This window comes from Dipodomys merriami, unplaced genomic scaffold (assembly GCF_024711535.1).
Source record: "Dipodomys merriami isolate MVZ:Mamm:240054 unplaced genomic scaffold, mDipMer1.0.p SCAF_17, whole genome shotgun sequence".
In the NCBI taxonomy this organism is placed as follows: Eukaryota; Metazoa; Chordata; class Mammalia; order Rodentia; family Heteromyidae; genus Dipodomys; species Dipodomys merriami.
The window spans coordinates 21317459-21337120 of record NW_027203048.1 but is presented as its reverse complement, the minus strand read 5'-3'; the positions used below and the strand labels follow the sequence as shown (position 1 = coordinate 21337120).

General features: G+C 41.7%; 1 protein-coding gene and 1 long non-coding RNA gene across 7 annotated transcripts in view; one reads left to right on the top strand and one right to left on the bottom strand.

Moving 5' to 3' along the window:
• The window catches only part of Eml4 (EMAP like 4), a 122936-nt gene extending 115757 nt beyond the window's left edge, over positions 1-7179 (bottom strand). For all 4 annotated transcript variants that reach the window (XM_070025467.1, XM_070025468.1, XM_070025469.1 and 1 more), the window contains exon 1: positions 6901-7179. In XM_070025467.1, the coding sequence (XP_069881568.1) occupies positions 6901-6925 (25 nt within the window). In that variant the 5' untranslated portion in view covers positions 6926-7179. The remainder of the gene's footprint in view (positions 1-6900) is intronic.
• A 215-nt stretch (positions 7180-7394) lies between these two features.
• LOC138829229 (uncharacterized) overlaps positions 7395-19662 on the top strand; it is a 182288-nt gene continuing 170020 nt past the window's right edge. For all 3 annotated transcript variants that reach the window (XR_011372511.1, XR_011372513.1, XR_011372512.1), the window contains exons 1-2: positions 7395-7497; positions 8153-8317. This is a non-coding gene — a long non-coding RNA (uncharacterized lncRNA). The remainder of the gene's footprint in view (positions 7498-8152; positions 8318-19662) is intronic.

The following is a 19662-nucleotide window of genomic DNA, read 5'->3' as shown; positions in this document are numbered from 1 at the left end:
ACATTTGAAAACATTACTTTAGAATGTGACACAGAGTTCTTTATCAGATTCTCAACAAGGCTGGAAACATTGTCACTCATTTCAAGTAATATTAGAAATAATAACATAGTAAAAAGATTTAATTGAGATGATGTAAGAAATGTTTGGCTGTCAAATGTTTCTTTTTTTTTCTTTCTTTCTTTTCCTTTTGATTTTGGTCGGCTGTGGGGCTTGAACTCTGGGCCTGGGCGCTGTCCCTCAGCTCTTCAGCTCAAGACTAGTGCTCTATCACTTGAGCCACAGCGCCACTTCTGGTTTTCTGGTCGTTTATTGGAGATAAAGAGTTTCATGGACTTTCCTGCCCAGGCTGGCTTTGAACCGTGATCCTCAGATCTCAACCTCCTGAGTAGCTAGGATTACAGGAATGAGCCACTGATGGTGCCCAGCTCAACTGTTATTTTCTTAATAAAATGATACGTTAAAGTGAAGGTTGTTTGAAGTTGTAAATTTATTCACCAGTGTTTTAAATTTTCTTTTCTTTTTTAGCCAGTATCACATTTGCACTCTCTCTCAGCTTGCTTGATAATGGCTGACACCTTACCACTTAAATCATGTCTCCAGCCCAGCTTTTTGCTTATTAATTGGAGATGAAGTCTCTTGGATTCTTCAAGCAGTGATGCTTCATGTCTCAGCTTGTTGAATAGCTAGGATTTCAAGGTGTAAGATATGGGCTTTCAGCAGTCCCCTAAATTTTCATAGTAGATGAGGAAATAATCTACTGTGTGATCCCAAGCCCCCCACTCCCAGCTTTGAACTCAGGGGCTGGACTAGGCACTGTCCCTGAGTCTCTTTGTGTTCAAGGCCAGTGTTCTACCACAACATCATCACTTCTCACTTTTTCTGAGGAGTTATTGGAGGTAAGAGTCTCACCAACTTTCTTGCCTGGGCTGGCTTTGAACTGTGATCCTCAGATCTCAGCCTACTAAGAGCTAGGATTATAGGTGTGAGCCACCAGTGCCAGGCTACTGTGTAATTTTAGAGACATCTAAGTTTCAGCTTTAAATTGATTTATAAATTGGGAAATTATTAGAAAAAGTTATGATTACTTTAAAATTTGTAACAATATGGTTTTTTAAAATTCTGTGGTAGCCAGGTGCCGGTGGCTCACGCCTGTAATCCTAGCTACTCAGGAGGCTGAGAGCTGAGGATCACTGTTCAAAGCCAGCCCGGGCAAGATAGTCAGTGAGACTCTTATCTCCAATAAACCACTAGAAAACTGGAAGTGGTGCTGTGGCCCAAGCGGTAGAGCGCCCGTCTTGGGCTGAAGAGCACTGGGACAGCGCCCAAGCCCAGAGTTCAAGCCCCACAACCGACAAAAAAAAAAAAAAAAAAAAAAATTCTGTGGTAGTAAGTGCCCTCAGTGTTCAAGGTTAAATATACTGAGGTGGGAATAAGAGGAATCACACAAAGAAGCCGTCTTAAAAAGGAAGTATATTTGATTGGCCATTGATGGGTACTAAGAATAGTCACAGGATGAAAAGACACACCAAGGGGCTGGGAAGGTGGCTCAGTGGTAGAGTGCTTGCCTTGCATGCCAGAGGCCCTGGGTTCGATTCCTCAGCACCACATAAGCAAAAAAGAAAAAAAGCCGGAAGTGGCACTGTGGCTCAAGTGGTAGAGCGCTAGCCTTGAGCTGAAGAGCTGAGGGACAGTGCCCAGGCCCAGAGTTCAGGCCCCACGACCGGACCCAAAAAAAAAAAAAAAAGAAAAGAAAAGACACACCAACCAAATTTGAAAAACAGAGAATAGGTCATTTGGCCAAAATATATTAAGATAGTAGGAAGTGTCAAGTATTAATAGAGGACGTGAGAACGAGGCTAGAGTATTTTCATTTATGTAGTCATTAGGCAAAGCAAAGAAGCATGAATGAACAAGCTAAACACAACTGTAAGAACAGTAATGAGGGCCCTAAACAAAATAATGGGTTTTAGAACTTATTTAGAGTATCCTATTTATTTTGTTTAGGGGCCTCATTACTCTTCCGAAAGTGGCTCAAACTTGTAATCCTAGCTACTTAGGAGGCTGAAATCTGAGGATCCTAATTCAAAGTCATCCTAGGAAGAAAAGTCCTAAGGACTCTCATCTCTAATTAACCAGCAAAAAGCTAGAAGTGGAGCTGTGGCTCAACTGGTAGAGTGCCAGATATAGAGTTGTGACTCAAGTGGCAGCCTTAAGCAAAACAAACTCAAGGATAGCCCAGGCCTTGAGTTCAAGCCCCAGGATTGGAAAAAAGAAAAGAAAAGAAAAGAAAAGAAAAGAAAAGAAAAGAAAAGAAAAGAAAGAAAGAAAGAAAGAAAGAAAGAAAGAAAGAAAGAAAGAAAGAAAGAAAGAGATTTTAACTCAGTCTCTACAGATATAAATCTAGCAAATCCAAATGTCCCCTCTCAGAAATCCTATGATGCATAAGCATATTCTAAATGGTGCTTTCTCCCTTTGGTACTTATTTTTAGTAATAAACACCTCTAGGTACCTACATTTAAGTCAAGCAGTACACTCCAAAGAGTAAAAGCAAAGTCTTTTATTTTTCCTCTCCTTAAGGAGCCAAGCATAGCTGTAGTAAACATACCATCTATGACAACTGTCATACATGTTGAGAAATATCCTAACTCATACTACAGATGAACTAACATGTTACAGATGTACTAACCTTTAAGAGTTACTACTCTTGCCTAGTATGTGCAGGGCCCTGGAAAACTGGAAGTGAGTGGCACTGTGGCTCAAAGTGGAAGAGCACTAGCCTTGAGCAAAAGAATTCAAGGACTGAGCCAGGTCCTGAGTTCAAGCCCCATAACCAGAAGAAAGAAAAAAGAAAAGGAAATGCGTTATATTGAGCCCTTTGAGGCAAGCAATAAGAAATTAGAAGTTATTTAAGAAATACTTCATCTAAATATTTAAAGAATACTGTAGACCAACTAATATTTAAAAATCAGTTGTGCTTAGTGGCACATGCCAGTAGTTCCAGCTACTGTTAGAGACTAAAGCAGAAGGAAGGCTAGAATCCAAGAGTTCGATAACATCCAGGACAAGACCTGGTCTCAAAAAATATTTTAAGCCAGGCACCAGTGGCTCACACCTGTAATCCTAGATACTAAGGAAGCTGAGATCTAAGGATCACAGTTCAAAGCCAGCCCAAGCAAGAAAGTCCGTGAGACTCTTATCTCCAATAAACCACCAGAAAACTGGAAGTGGCACTGTGGCTCAAGTAGTAGAGCCTCACCTTGAGCTGAAGAGCTGAGGGTCAGTGGCTGAGGCCCAGAGTTCAAGCCCCACAACTGACAAAAAAATAAAGTAAAATAAAAATAAATATGCTCCACCATTCTTTTAAACAAAGCAAGATCACTATGTATTGTTTATATACTGATTTGTTGAAACTCCCTTGTATTTTAAAATACAAACACTGGGCTGGTATGGTGGCTCAGTGGTAGAGTGCTTGCCCTGCATGCATAAGGCTCTGGGTTCCATTCCTAAGCAACACATAAGGAGAAAAAAGCCAGAAGTGGTGCTGTGGCTCAAGTGGTAGAACGCTAGCCTTGAGCTGAAGAGCTGAGGGACAGTGCCCAGGCCCAGAGCTCAAGCCCCATGACCAAAAAAATAAATAAAATACAAACACTAACATCTCTAAGATAAAAGTCTTAAAATCTGAAACTTTATTATGTAAAAGAAATGCTAAAAAGACTAAGAAGGAAATACATCCAACCCTTGCCTCCTGAAAATCAATTAGAAAAGTTGTGTTGATAGTTTCCCACTTTTGCATATACGTGAAATTTTAAAATTTGTACCATGTAGATATGTTATGTATGTGCCTTTTGTGATTTGGAGCCAGCTCATAAAAATAATTTGGGTAAGTTTAAAAAGCAATTTTCCAAAGTGCTGCCTTTTTTTAAATTACCCTAATTTATGTACTAAAAGGTATTATACCTAAAGGGGAATTCCAGAGTACAAGCACCTGCCAGCCAAGTTGCTTGAAATACATTAGTTGCAGATTGAAAAACAAAACAAACATTCAGTTGCTTTTATGTAAAACAAAGGTACGCAAGTAACTAAGTTTAATGTGAAATCTGCAAAATGATCAATCACCTAAAATATGCCTACATACAGTCTTAATTGCCATGAGATGCCTCACAAAATGAACTTAATATGGTCAGTGTCTTCCTTATCTAAACACTCTGACCAAGATAAATTTGAATTTTAAGTTTTTCTGCTTTGCAAGATGATTCACCATAGGATTTCCTCAATCAATCAGCTTTTTTTACAATCATTGCCCATAAAGCACTTGACTTTTCTGCTTATGAAAATGTAATTTTTTCCACACTTTTTCAAGAACCAATGTAGTATGTAAAAGGTGACACACATACACTTCTCTAAGAATAAATGTTTTTAATACTTCTTTCCCCAGAAGAACTTCACATGTTTTGAATTCCTGTTCAGTTAAAAAAAAATTTTAAACATCTACTAGAGTACACGTGCCTTTATATTAATGAATTTCTTGATGATAAAATAAAGATAAATGTAACTCTTAGATGCAGGCTAATAAACTGCACGGAACAGAAACAAAAAATCTGGCAAGAGCTAAGTAAAGCGCGCCTCTTAAAAGGCTACCAGTAAAATATACCACCACTACCCCTCCCCCACTCCCAACCCTGTAAGGATTCAATTAAGATGGAGCCTCCTTTTACTCTTACTAGGGGACATGAAGGGAAAGCAGAGCTTCTGCTCTGAAATATCTTCATCAAGAATAGCGCCACAATACTGTCCGGAACCATTTCCTTCCCTTTCTACTGACATAGGTTCCTCTCTTTATCCAAAGTTATTATCTCCCTGCTCCTGATCAAAGGGAAAAAAGTCTCACCATATACCACCCAAAAGATAGTATCAACTAATTACAACACACACATCACAAAAGATGGCATCAAATCAGTTTTCTTTTTTAATTCAACATTAGGGTTGGCAACCATGTTCCATAAAATGGGGTTTGGTTTCCCAATTGCAATTTGTTGTCATCCTTCAGTCTCTTCCGGATTAAGAAGCAGCAGCTATTTAACAAGGCACACATACTTTTACACTTTTTCAAAATATTTTTTAAAATATTCCAACTGGTGAGACTTTCAAAACACTGAATGAAGGTGAAGCTTCTACAAGCCCTCCAGAATTCTTCATAACCAATAGAAAAGGGGTACAAATGAGTAGATTATCATTCCTGCAGATCATTAGCCAACACAACATAAAGAGATGATCACATCAAGACATCCCCAAAAGACAGCCAATTATATATACCATCTCTTTTGTGGGCATACAAGACAAGTCATTCACCCCAATATAAATTACTGAGTAAACAGCCATAAGTCTAAAGAACAACACTGAAAAGTTGATGCATCCAACTTGAGCCAGGAATGAGACTTCAGTATGTAAGGAATTAGAGACACCAAAGTTTAGGTAAGAGACAACAGGTGCCTTTGGGGTGGAAAGAGTAACACTTAATTTGCCTCCTATTTCCAGTTTTCCATTCTTTAGTAACAATGATTTTTAATTCACAAGGAAAGTCAGAACCAAAATTATGGGTCTTAGTATTTAATAACAACAATGAGCCGGTTGATCTATTTATTTACTTGTAGATTTTAAAAACCAAAACTAACCCCAATTTTGTGTAGACAATTAAAATATGGCTTATAGCCAGATCGTTCACTGATCCACAAACATTAACCAACTAAGTAAGGATTTATCATCAAGGGCAAAAAGGAAAGGCCACTAAGTACAAGCTACCTCCACATGTAATACTCAAAATACAAATCCAGCAGCAGGTATCACATAACTGCAATATCAGCCAAAGCAGAAACTGTCTCTCACTATCCAACAGTTGAGTACAATCTTTACAGTAAGCAGATTCCAATGGCCTCAAAGAATAGTAATTCCAGACCCAGGTTACTGAGCATTGGGTATCAGCCTGGAGTTCTAATTCCCCTAGCCGGTTGCAAAATTTACTACCTTTATTTGGGTGGAAGTTAACACTGAAAATACACTTCAGCTGACTTAATAACTTCTTTCCTTGCTACACTCCACAAAGCCAACATACTCCAAAAATGGAGAATCCTTTCTTTCCCGACAGAGGCCCCCTTTCCTATGGATTCCTTGGGCAGGATTCCTTCCCCATAGCATGCACGGAGAGCCAGAAAACACTTCTGCATTCACTCTGAAAGCGTCCCCCAACATAGATGCACCTCTTCCTTTCCAGTATTAAGCAAACGATGCTTCAATGCTCTGATCTTCCTGCCACTGCAAAATGTTCAGAGAAGTGAGGAAAAGTGAAGGAAAATTTGTCATTTAATGGGGATGGGGATACTTTAAAAAGTCTCCAAATTTCAAGTGAAGGCTGGGGGTGAGAGAGGGGAGGACTGCCCACTTCCAGAACAGAAATTGGGGGTGCCAGCCCTAAAAAGGATCCTTGCAAGAGGGCTCGCGGTGTGGAAAAGAGAAAATGCTGTACCCACGAAAGGAGTCGGGTGCGTGAAGGGGTGCCCCAAACCCCGAAGGGAGATCGGCGGGGAAAGCCGTGCGCCCACGGGACGTTGGGGGCTCGGAGGAGAAGGGGTCGCTACTTTGGCCGGAGGGCCCCGCACGGCACTGGGGGGCCTGGGAAGAATGGAGGGTCTGGCGCCGCGGGCCGGCGTGGGGGAGGGGCCCGCCGTCCCCCCCACCCCCCGCCCCGGGCCGGAGGAGGGGCGGCGGCCTCGCGGGGCACATGTGCGGTGTGGGAGCCGCGGCCACCCCGAGGAGCAGAGCGGCGGCCCGAGCTCGGGCCGCGTGCGGAGGGAACAAAGCTCCCTCCGTGCGCGCGGGAAGCAGGACTCTCGCCGCCGTACTCACCGAGGCTGCCGGCGAAACCGTCCATCTTGACGGGAAAGCGCCGGGCTCCGCGCTCAGCGGGGCGGGCACTTCATTCAGCAGACCGACAGAGGGGCCGCTGCTGAACACGACTCGCTCTACGTCGGCCCTGACGACTGTCGTTTGTTCTTCGGTGGGTGGGTGGGTGCGTTCGTCCGTCCGTCCGTCCTTCCGTCCGCTTTGGGTCGGTCCGGCAGCCGCGAGCGTCCCAGCCGCTTCCCAGTCAGGTTGGTGAGCCGCGCAGCGCCTCCGCGGGCCCGGCCTCCCTCCCCGCCTGCCGCCGCGAGGGCCGCGCCCCGCCCCCCGCGCCCGCGCGCACCCATCGCCCCGCCCCCCGCGCACGCCGTCACGCTTCCGACTCCGCCTCCCACGTGACATGCCTTGGGGGCGGGGTCTTTCCGGCTCCTCCCTCCCCTTGCTGGGCCTAGGCGTCCGCCCGCCTCGCGTTGGATAGCTGCGCCTGCGTGGTCCGCCTGCCCTGGGCCTAGAAGCTCCGTCTGGCATCTGTAGCCAAACGGATGAGGGTCATGGGTAGCCCACAGCTTGGGATACTCAAGTGCGCGAAGAATTCTGTCCCAGGTGAGAAATAAAGGGCGAGGCTTGACCAGCTTGAGGCCACCATTGCCACAGTGGCCCGTAACAGAACACATGCAAAGAATTTTAGTGCCAGACTGAACCCAAGAGTTCTTTTATACGTTTTGTGCCGGTCCTAGGGCTTGAACTCAGGGACTGGGCGCTGTCCCCGGGCTCTTTTGCTTAAGACTGGTGTTCTATCACTTGTGCCACAAATCCGCTTCGAGCTTTTTGGTGGTTAATTGGAGATGAAGAGTATCACAGACTGTACTGCCCAGGCTGGCTTTGAACCATGCTCCTCAGATCTCAGCCTCCCCAGCAGCTAAGATACAGGCGGAAGCCTCTCGGTTCCCAGCTCCAACCTCTTCTTACAAGGAAGGGTGTTGAGTCTTAGAAAGAACATAGTGTGCTGGGGAGTTGGCTCAGTGTTTAGAGTGCTTGCCTCGCATGCATGAGGCCCTGGGTTCGATTCCTCAGCACAATATAAGCAGAAAAAAGCTGGAAGTGGTGCTGTGGCTCAAGTGGTAGGGCTCTAGCCTTGAGCTGAAGAGCTGAGGGACAGCACCCAGGTTCAGAGTTCAGCCCCTACCGACAACAAAAATGACCTGCCCAAAGTCATGGAGCCAGACTGACTTACTCCCTTTTATTTTCTTTCCATCAGGGGTCCAAAAGAGCCTGTGTATGGAAAACCCTAGGATTGTCCACCAGGAACCCATAACAAGGGTTATTGCAAACGATGGAGCCCAACTCCATAAAATTACCTAATTTATTTAGACTTCACTTTATGCCGTTTGCAAATTTGAGGACTAGATTATAGCAGAAGCATGTAAGTTCTTCATCTTTCTCTTTTTACCCCAACTGTTTCTTCTTTCCAAGGCTTTCTGGGAGTTGGCTGTGCAGTGATAGCTGGAGAGAAGTGTTGCCAGGTGCTCAGAGACTAAGTTAATTATACAACAAAGAGCTGAAGTAGGGGAGAATCAATGTCAGTCTAGAAAGTATTATAGGATATGTATGCCAGTGGCTCACACCTGTAATCTGAGATCTGAAGATCAAGGTTCAGTTCCAGCCAGGGTAGGAGTCTGTGAGACTCTTTCTTCTCTCTTGTGGGACTTGAGCTCAGGACCTAAGCACTGTCCCTGAGCTTTTGTGCTCAAAGCTAATGTGCTACCACTTTGAGTCACAGTTCTACTTCTGTTTTTTGGTTTTTAGGTTTGTTTTGGTTTTTGTTTTGTTTTGTTTTTGGCGGTTAATTGGGGATAAGAGTCTCAAGGCCTTTCCTGCCTGGGCAGGTTTTGAACCTCCATCCTCAAATCTCAGCTTCCTGAGTGGCTAGGACTTAGGGACATGAGCTATGGGCACCTGGTAACTCTTATGTCTTAATCATCAAAAAGCTGGAAGTGGAGCTGTTGCTCAAATGATAGAGTGCTAGCCTTGAGCAGAAAAGCTCAGGGGCAGCACTGAGGCCTTAAGTTCAATCCCAGTATACACACACAAACACACAGACACACACACACACAAATCCACACACACAGTGTTATGGGCAAGAAGGATAGACTGAAATAGGGACATGAGAAACAATGCAGAAACTTGATGAAAGGAACTGAGAGGAATTTTGTTAACATTATTGCAGTATGCTTCTCACCTTTGGTGCCTCTTTTAAAAAGCCTTCCTTAAACATTTTTTAAGTCTTTCCTGAAAATCTGAATGACTTTGTATTTCTGTTTTGGATATCAGATCTGTGGGGATTTTCCTGATTGTCATACATATACAGAATGGCTATCAGATAGCCAAGGTAAACTCAGTACTCTCTAAGTACTCTAAGTACTCTCTAAAGTTTCTCCTTTATTCAAAGTGATTTACTCAAATTTTCCCTACAATGGGCATTTTCCTATTTGTATGTCTCTATTAAGCCTAGTTGCTTAATCTTTGAGAAGGTCTCAATTCTGGCAGCTGTGTATAACATGTGCCTTATGCCTTGAGTCTATTGAGAGAATAAGAACTTGCCTTAGTATATTGCTATACATAAAATATAAATATAAAAATGTATTGTTTAATTCTGAGAAAAATCCATATTTTGTAGGGCCTGAAGCTTTTATTATTTGTGGAGGCCTTTCAGAGAAAAGGAATGAATACAAAAATTACAAACACAAAATTGTGTTGAGTATTTAATTCAACTTAGAAAAGAAATCACAACAGATTACACATTCTAAGAAGCCTCTAAGTACTACTAATATTGCAAAATCAAGAAATATAGGCTAGGGGTGTAGCTTTGTGGTCAAATACTTGCCTAGCATGTTGTGAGTTCAATTCTGAGAAGAAATACATAGTAGTTTTTATGTCTAAACTACCCAACACATTTCACTACTTTTTTTCCTATGTAGGTTTTGTGTCTTCTTAAGACAATGTTTTATTTTCTCTTAAACTGATTACATTTATTGGAAACCTGCTGTATGACAAGTTTTGTACTCAAGTGTTTCATGTATGTTTCATCACAGCATAAAATTTTTAGGGGCTGGGAAGATGGCTCAGTGGTAGAGGGTTTGTCTTGCATTCATGATGCCCTGGGTTCGATTCCTCAGCACCACATAAACAGAAAAATCCAGAAGTAGGATCTGTGGCTCAAGTGGAGAGCATTAGCCTTGAGCTGAAGAGCTCAGAGACAGTGCCCAGACCCAGAGTTCAAGCCCCATGACCGAAAAAAAAATATTGCTATGATATCAAGGGTTACATTTTTAACAAAAATTTAATTAAAATGATAGAAAGATAATGCTTGGTGCTAGTGGCTCACACTTGTAATCCTAGCTACTCCTGAATAGTTCCTGAGATCTGAGGGTCCTGGTTCAAAGCCAGCCCTGGCAGGAAAATCTGTGAGACTGTTATCTCTAATTAACCACCAGAAAACCAGAAGTGGAGCTGTGGCTCACAGTGGTAGAACACTAACTAGCCTTGAGTGAAAGAGCTCAGCTTCCAGGCCTTGAGTCAAACCCTACTACCAAAAAAATAATAAAAGATAGGAAGATAATTTTTTCTAGCCTGGTAGATCAATTTTATTAGTATTAGTTGGAATAAAATTGGTAATAGTTGACATATAATATAGGCTTTACATAATATTGTAGGCATCCTGATTAATTCTACTGCATGTTTCCCATTTAAAAAGAAAAAAAAATTGGTAGAATTAAAACACATTCAATTACTGAGTATACTTCTGACAAGAGACAATGTCTTGTTTTGGCCTGACATCAATGAAAACAGACTCCTTCACTTACAATGTACATATCTAATGATTGGAAGAATTTTCCCCTAAACTAGCTTCTGGCTCCATATGTTGCAATCTTCGTTTCTCCCACATTACTCATATACTTCAGTGCCAGCCATATGTCCACATTACAACCTCTATCCTTGCAATTCATGACAGCATGCCAGGTGAGTCACTACAGTAGGCTGTAGGAACATTCCTAAAATCTGTTGCTACACAAAGATAGCTAGTAATTGCTTAATTAAATGGAAATGACCATTGTGCATAAAAATATATCTCACTGAGTTTGAAATTAAATGTATCCTCAATTTGGCTTTCCTTAGTCATATACCCAAGATATTCAGAGCCATTTCAGTGCCTCCTGATACAAACAAAAATGTGACCAAGAGATTGCAGTGGGGAGACACACCTTCTTAGGCAGACTTGGATAGAACTCAAGCACATAAGATCTGGAGCTTCGGCTTTATTCATGATAAATCTATCAAACTTATCCACAGTCATTCTAACTAATGAAACCAACCAAAAGTGTGTGTGTGTGTGTGTGTGTGTGTGTGTGTGTGTGTGTGTATAACTTAAGCAGGAAAAATACACTAAATAGTCATTCAGAAGGACAAATAGATCAAAGAAGGATAAATAGAAATAAACATTCACTTTCCCACAACAGTTCTGGAATTCTGTTAAGATACATTTATTTTTTTTTAAGTGGGAATTAGGTGAAATAGAATTAATCAGAATTTCTCTGTTATAACTATGTGAAAAATAGGAAAAGTTCTGTGATTAAATCTTACTCTTCAAGGAACTTCTTTGCTCATTATATTCCATAGCTCTGGTTCCTTTTTGTCTTTTCGTCATATTTTGTCTACATTTCATGGGTCATAACCTATTCATGTGACCATTTTTAGCTGCAGGGGAGGCTAGGAAATGTTGACTTGCTATGAATTTAGAAGAAAAAGGAACAACCAGATTCTGTACTCCCCTTCATGGTACTCTACAGTTAGGATTTCTTTTTGGGTGGAATGTGGGGCGGTCAGTCATGGGCTAGACCTCTGGGCCTGGGCGCTGTCCCTCAGCTCTTCAGCTCAAGGCTAGTGCTATACTACTTGAGTCACAGCCCCACTTCCGGTTTTCTGTGGTTTATTGGAGATAAGAGTTTCATGATCTTTCCTGTCTGGGCTGGTTTTGAACAGTGATCCTCATCTCAGCTTCCTGGGTAGCTAGGATTACAGGCGTGAGCCACCGGTGCCCGGCAACAGTTATGATTTTTTAATTCATTCATTTAATTCATTTTACCCCAGTGACTATTCAGTAAGCATTTCTTCATTAAGCTGTATACTACAAGAGTTTCTAAAACATAGGAGGGGGTAGTAAAATCCAATGGTTCAGATTACAAATTTAAAAAAAAAAAAAGATTACAAATTTTAGTATCATATTGACCACATTCACATCTCAACTATGCAATAAATTATACAAATTCCTTAATCTCTGTGCTTCAAGTTTTTCATCCGTAAAATGGATATAATAATGTTTCTACCTTCTAGAGTTGTTGAGAAGATACAGTGTGATAGTATAGGCAAAACACTCAGAATAGGGCGAGTGTGCCGCAGAGTATTAACTAATAGCTGCTGATACTGTAGGCAGATTTACACTCCTGGATTTTGCTCACCATTATATAATATACTCATTTTATATAGAATAGCAGGCTAGGAACATGGCTCAGTGGTAGAGTGCTTTTCAAGCATGCATGAGGCCCTGGGTTTGATTCCTCAGTACTACATAAGTAGAAAAAGCCAGTAGTGGCACTGTGGCTCAAGTCGTAGCGTGCTAGCCTTGAGCCGAAGAGCTGAGGGACAGCACCCAGGCCCAGAGTTCAGGCCCCATGACCAGCAAAAAAAAACAGAATATAGTTATACCAAATAATAAATATTTATAAGCTTGATTCTATGATTATTTACTTGCTCTTGTGCCAAAGTGAGAATATTATTGGAGAAACGTGAAGAAATACAGATCTATTGTCAAAGCCTTGACCTAACATTTTAAGAAAAATAAGATTCCTACACTGATCTTCGTTTTGCTCTGACTAGCTAGATAAACTTGAAAAGCAACCATAAACTCTTTGTATTTGCTTGTTTTTCTCCCAGAAATGTTTTAAAGTGCCAGGAGAAATTACATTTTTTGAAAAGTATGGGTTTTTCTTTCATTTTATTGTTTGAATATTGTTTTAAAAAGAAACTGTTGTGATGGAATTATGTAGGGTATAAAACCCTATCATCCATTTACTAGTTTTCCAATTAATTGTGATGCTTTCTGCGTGCGTGCGTGTGTGTGTGTGTGTGTGTGTGTGTGTGTGTGTGTGTGTGTGTGTGTGCCAGTCCTGGGGCTTGAACTCAGGGCCTGGGCACTGTCTCTGAGCTTCTTTTTTTCCTCAAGGCTAGCACTCCACCACTTGAGCCACTGTGCCACTTCTGGCTTTTTTCTGTTTATGTGGAATTGAGTAATCGAATCCAGGCTTCATGCATGCTAGGCATAGGCAAGCACTTTACCACTAAGCCACATTCCCAGCCCCGCTTTCTACTTCCGACGCGCAGAATACCTTTGGTCACATACAACTTGTATAAATACATTAAGACCAAAAAAAAAGCATAATAATGATAAAAATGTTTTTCTTTGACCTTTACAATCAGAAATTAATAATATCTGATTCGTGGAAGGAAAGGATATTTTGTTTTTGCAATATGAGCCACCTTCCCAGCCTTCAGTGAAATTCTTATCTCCAATTAACCACCAAAAAAACAAAAGTGGAGCTGGGGCTCAAAGTGATAAGCTCAGGGACAGTATTCAGGCCCTGAGTTCAAGCCCATGACTGACAAAAAAGAAAAAAAGCCGGGTGCTGATGGCTCAGGCCTGTAATCCTAGCTACTCAGGAGGCTGAGATCTGAGGATCAGGGTTCAGAGTCAGCCCAGGCAGGAAAGTCCGTGAGACTTATCTCCAATAAAACCCACCAGAAAACCGGAAGTGGTATTGTGGCTCAATTGGTAGAATGCTAGCCTTGAGCTGAAGAGCTGAGGGACAGTGTTCAGGTCCAGAGTTCAAGCCCCAGGACAGACAAAAAAAAAAAAAGAGATAATCAGTAATAATTTTCATGTGTCCATCAGAAATTATACTTTTCTCCATAAGGAGTCATAGCAGCCTCTTACAAAATTAAACTTCTGCAGGGAAATCATTTTAAATAGCAATGTTACAGTGGAAAGCAGCCAATCGGGGAAATTCAATTCTCAAAATTAATAACCCAGGAAGTTCTCCCCTTGCAAATACAATCTTTCCAAAAGGTCATTTGTAAGTCAGATGTTTGAAATTAGGAACAATGCTATAAATGATGATAGTTAGATTGCTATTTTGCCCCTGGAACATGTAGCATGCTGATCCTAACCTGCCTGTGTTAAAAACCACAGTGATGACAGGTTTTGAAGTAGACAGGTCTGAAATTGAATATTATTCATTTCAAGAACAATATGTGGGATGATGTTGCAAACTAAATACAACTTATAACACCATTTTAGCTTTCAAAGCACTGACATAAATGCTGTAATAGGCAGATTTTATTAGTTCCACTCTTCAGATCCAGAAAATGAGCTCAAAGACTATACAAATAGAAGATGGGGAAATCAGGATTTGAACTTCTGTCAGTCTGCATCTGAAGGTCAAGCTCTTTTCAGAACACCAGTCAGTTTACCTTTTAGCCTCATTGGAGTTCTGTTGTAGAGATTCTTGAGGACCAGACTGAGACATCTATCCTTGGTGCAGGTGCAGCAGAAAAGCAACACAACACTATTCAGTGTGTTGATAGAGGGAAATTAACTTGTGAGTGACTAAATCAGAGAATCCACTAGAAGTGAGGAATACAATGGGAAGGTAGTTTCAGAAAATTCCAAGAAGAAAATAGTGTGAGTCAGGCACTACTGGCTCATGCCTGTAATCCTGGTAACTCAGGAGGCAGATATCTGAGGACCATAGTTCAAAACCAGCCTGGGCAAGAAAGTCCATGAGACTTTTATCTCCAATTGGCCACGAGAAAACTGGAAGTAGAGCTGTGTCTCAAAGTGGTAGAGCACTAGTCCTGAGTGAAAAATGCTCAGGGACAGTGCCCAGGTCCTGAGTTCATGCCCCACAACCAATAAAAAAAAGTAAGAAAGCAGAAAAGAAAATGAAAATAGAGTAAAGAAAAACAATGAGGGGCTGGGAAGTTGGCTCAGTGGTAGAGCGTTTGCCTTGCATGCCTGAGGCCCTGGGTTCGATTCCTCAGCACCACATAAGCAAAAAAAAAAGCCGGAAGTGGCACTGTGGCTCACGTGGTAGAGCACTAGCCTTGAGCTGAAGAGCTGAGGGACAGTGCCCAGGCCCAGAGTTCAGGCCCCACGACCGGACCGCCCCCCCCCAAAAAAAAAAGAAAAAAGAAAAACAATGAGTGAAAATAAAAGAAAATGTTTGCATACTTGACTAGTTGATGCCAGGCTGAGAATGTGGCTTACTGGTAGAGTGCTTGCCCAGCATGTATGAAGCCCTGGGTTTGATTCCTCAGTACTACATAAACAGAAAAAGCTGGAAGTGGCACTGTGACTCAAGTGGTAGAGTGCGAGCCTTGAGCAAAAGAAGTCCTGGGACAGTGCCCAGGCCCTGAGTTCAAGCTCCAGGACTGGAAAAAAAAAAAAGTGATTATCCAAGTAAAGCTCCGAATGATGGAGAGAATCAGGCTAGCAAGGAATGAAAATGAGAAGTTAAAGAAATGGTGGATAGACAGACAGGCAGGCAGATTTGTGGGAAACTGAAATGAATCAGAAATAATCTTTGGTAGCTGGGCCTCAGAGACATGATTTAGGCTAATTATATAATCTAACCCAGGTCTTTTAATCTGAAGGGAAGTCCACAAAAATTAGCAATCACTGTGTCATGCATAAAGAGGGCTGAGAAATTGAAGAAGGGATGATGAGAAGAGGCAGCAGCTCCAGGCAGGGTTCTCACCAGCCTTTGCCTGTGTGTGAACTCGGCCATGCTCTCTCTGCCCTCCTCTGCCTGGGGTTTTGCCAGTTTTCCAAGTCTGGTTCTCTGGTCTTCATGCTGACTGAGTGGGCTACTTGATATCCTCCCAGTGAGTTCATTTTCTGCTTGAGTTAGCCAGAGTAGGTTTCTGTTGTTTGTAGTAAAGAACCCTGAGTAGTACAAATGTTGCCTTCAGTTTTAAAGAGATTATACTTGGCGTCATAACCAGATGCCAGATGGAAACCTCCAGGACATAGCTGGAAATGTGGGATTTGAGAAGGTTAGGTCTAGGACTAGCGATTTAAGAGACTTATAGAAAGATAATTTAAGTTTTGAGAAATCACTGAGGAAAAACAAATGACAGAAAAAAGCAGAAATGTACAAGCAGAAGGAAAGAAGCAAAATGTAAAGCTTGAGAGACCACCTAACTTGTAGGATGTAAAAGAATAAGTCAGCTACAAGATCCAAGGAAAATGAGGACTGACATAGCAGTACTAGACTTAGTGATAAGGAGATCACTGCTTTCTAGAGAGCTACTTAATCATGATAGTGGGTAAAGGAATCAAGTTGCAGTAGTGAAGACTGAGACGGAAATGTGAACATGGAAAGAGAAAATATAGGCTATAGTTAAAAAAAATACCTTGAAAGGGTTTTGTCTATTTTGTTTAAGGCTGCATTCCCAACACCTAGAAAAGCACATGGTTACAGGCTTAATAAATATTTGCTAGGGGCTGGGAAGGTGGCTCAGTGGTAGAGTGCTTGCCTTGCATGCATGAGGCCCTGGGTTCGATTCCTTAGCACCACATAAGCAAAAAGAAAAAAAAAGCCGGAAGTGGCGCTGTGGCTCAAGTGGTAGAGTGCTAGCCTTGAGCTGAAGAGCTAAGGGACAGCGCCCAGAGTTCAGGCCCCAAGACTGGACCCCCCCAAAAAAATAAATAAATAAATATTTGCTAGTATGAAGGAAGAACAGAAGCAGAAAATTAACTTGAGCTAAAGTATAGTAAAAGCACATTTTTAGAATTGAAAGTACCCTAATATATTTGCAAGTAAGGGCTACCAAGTTCTCCCTTCCATCTTCTTAGGTGAGAGAACTTAATTTCCTATTGTTTACTAGTTAGCTGTATGTAGCTGGCTCCTTCTCTGTCTATCCTCATTACTGCACAATTCAGCTTGTGCTATAAACTAATGTAATTACCATCCCCTAGATAATAGGTCCTCATCCATATATATATATATATAATTTTCCCAAGATATCCTATAGAGATAAGTACAATATTTCTCATGGGTTTTTTTGTCCTATATCATAATTGAACCTTGATGTAGAGAACCTGATAAAATGAAGTCTGATTAACTAAAAGTATCATTTCAGGTATTCCATTAGCTGATATATCAATTGATGTTTGGGAAACTTCACTAGTTTATAATTTTTGCAACATCAGAGTTTGAATCTAAACTGGATGAGGTGGCTTACCTATTTGGGCGGCTGAGATAGGGAGAATTGAAGTTTGAGGCCAGTCTGAGCAAAAGTTGGAAGACACCTTCTCAACTAATAGAAAGGCTGCATGCAGTAGCACTGCCTGTTATTCCAGCTACATGGCAAGCAGAAGCAGAAGAGTTGTGGCCCGGGTGAGCCTGAGAAAAAAGAAATACCTTATCCAAAAAATTAAAGCAAAATGAGCTGGGGGCATACATAGCTCAAGTGGTAGAACCCCTGCTTTACAGGTACCTAGAAAACATCCTGATTTCAAACTTGACTATGCAAACAACAACAAAAGCAAAAAAAACTTTAATATAATAATAATAATAATAATATAATGAACCAAATGTTGAAATATAGTACCAGAACATTGTAAAGAAATCTTTTAAAGACGTAAGTGGTAGTGCACTTCTGTAATCCCAGCTATTCAGAAAATAGAGATAAGAGATCGTAGTCCCAGGCTAGCTGGGCCAAGTAGTAGGAGACACTTTCTGTAAAACAAACTAAAGCCTGGATGTATGTCTCAAGTGTTAGAATACTTCCCTGGCAAGTGCAAGGTCCCAGTTCAAATCTCACTACTTCGCCCCACAAAATCTAAATCAGAAAGGACAAGGGATGTGCCTCAAACGGTAGTATCCTTGCCCCTAAAAAAGGCCCTGAATACAATCCCTAGTGTTGCTAAAAAGCAAGCAAAAAAGACATCAGTTTACCTCTGATTTAAATTATAAAACCATGATACATTATGACCTGTTTTAACGCTTTGTCCAAGTGTCAAAAGTCTATGAGTAAAGAACAGGCATTTAAAAATAAGTTTTAACTAGAAATGTGAGAAGTCATAAGTGGTTTTCAAGAGCAATGAAACACTTGGATTATGAAACTTAAAGACTAAGGAACGGGAGGTTCCCACCCTTGGTTTATGTGCTTTCATGGAGGTAATTAAAGCACATCAATTCATTCCAAAGAATTGAAGAAGCAGTTTCCCTTCTGCCTGTAGACTTTAGGGAGGCAATTTTCTAGTGCCTATCATAGATTCCATCAGAGCAATCAGTTGTAACTTCAGGGTTCTTGTGGATGTAACTACTAATTTGCCTTTAAGCAGCCTGAATTTTTTTTATAGAAAATAAAACTGGAGGAAACATAAAATGAATAATTTGCTTTTGATCAGATCATTCCTTTTAAAAATAATTGTACATACATGTCCAAGCAAACAGAATACATGTGGTGTGTGCACGTGCGTGCACGCACGCGTGCATTGAGATGCATAGTCAAAAAGCTTCTTGTATCAAGCCTAAAACATTGCTTGGCTCACACTGAGTATTTGACTAAGATGTGAAAGTAAGCTGGGTGCTGGTGGCTTATGCCTGTGTTCCTAGTTACCTAGAAAGCTGAGATTTGAGGATCACAATTCCAAGCCAGCCTGGGCAAGAAAGTCCATGAGATTTTTTTTTTTTTAATTGGTTGTGGGGCTTGAACTCTGGGCCTGGGCGCTGTCCCTGAGCTCTTCAGCTCAAGGTCAGCGCTTTACCACTTGAGCCACAGCACCATTCTAGTTTTCTGGTGGTTAATTGGAGATAAGAGTCTCACACTTTACTGCCCAGGCTGGCTTTGAACCATGATCTTCAGATCTCAGCCTCCTGAATAGCTAGGATTACAGGCGTGAGCCACCAGTGCCAGGCCCATGATTTTTTTTTTTTTTTGGCGGGGGGGTCTGGTTGTAGGGCCTGAACTCTGGGACTGGGTGCTATCCCTCAGCTCTTCAGCTCAAGGTTAGCACTCTACCACTTGAGCCACAGTGCCATTTCCGGCTTTTTTCTTTTTGCTTATGTGGTGCTGAGGAATCGAACCCAGGGCCTCAGGCATGCAAGGCAAGCGCTCTACCACTGAGCCACCTTCCCAGCCCCCATGATATTTTTATCTCCAATTAACCACCATAAATCATAGGTGGAGCTATTTCTCAAGTGGGAAAGCACTAGCCTTGAACAAAGAAACTCAGGGACAGCATCCACTGAGTTCAATCCCCAGAACTGGAACAACAACAAAGATTTGAATAGTCTATAATAGCAAAATGGTTCCAGTTACATACACCCAAGATGATCATCAACATCTTCCCAGTTAGAAGAGGGATTCTTTTTCTTAATTTCTTTTTCTGGTCCTGAGGCTTGAACTCAGGGTCTGGACGCAGTCCCTGAGCCTCTTTGTGCTCACAGCTGTTGTTCTACTATTTGAGCCACAGCACCACCTCTGGCCTTTTCTGAGAAGTTCATTGGAGATAAGAGTCTCATTGACTTTTCTGCCCGGGCTGGCTTCAAATCATGAAACTCAGTCCTTAGTCTCCAGAGTAGCTAGGATTATAGGTGTAAGCCTCCAATGTTTGGCTATTTTTCTTAATTTTTATGTTCCTGG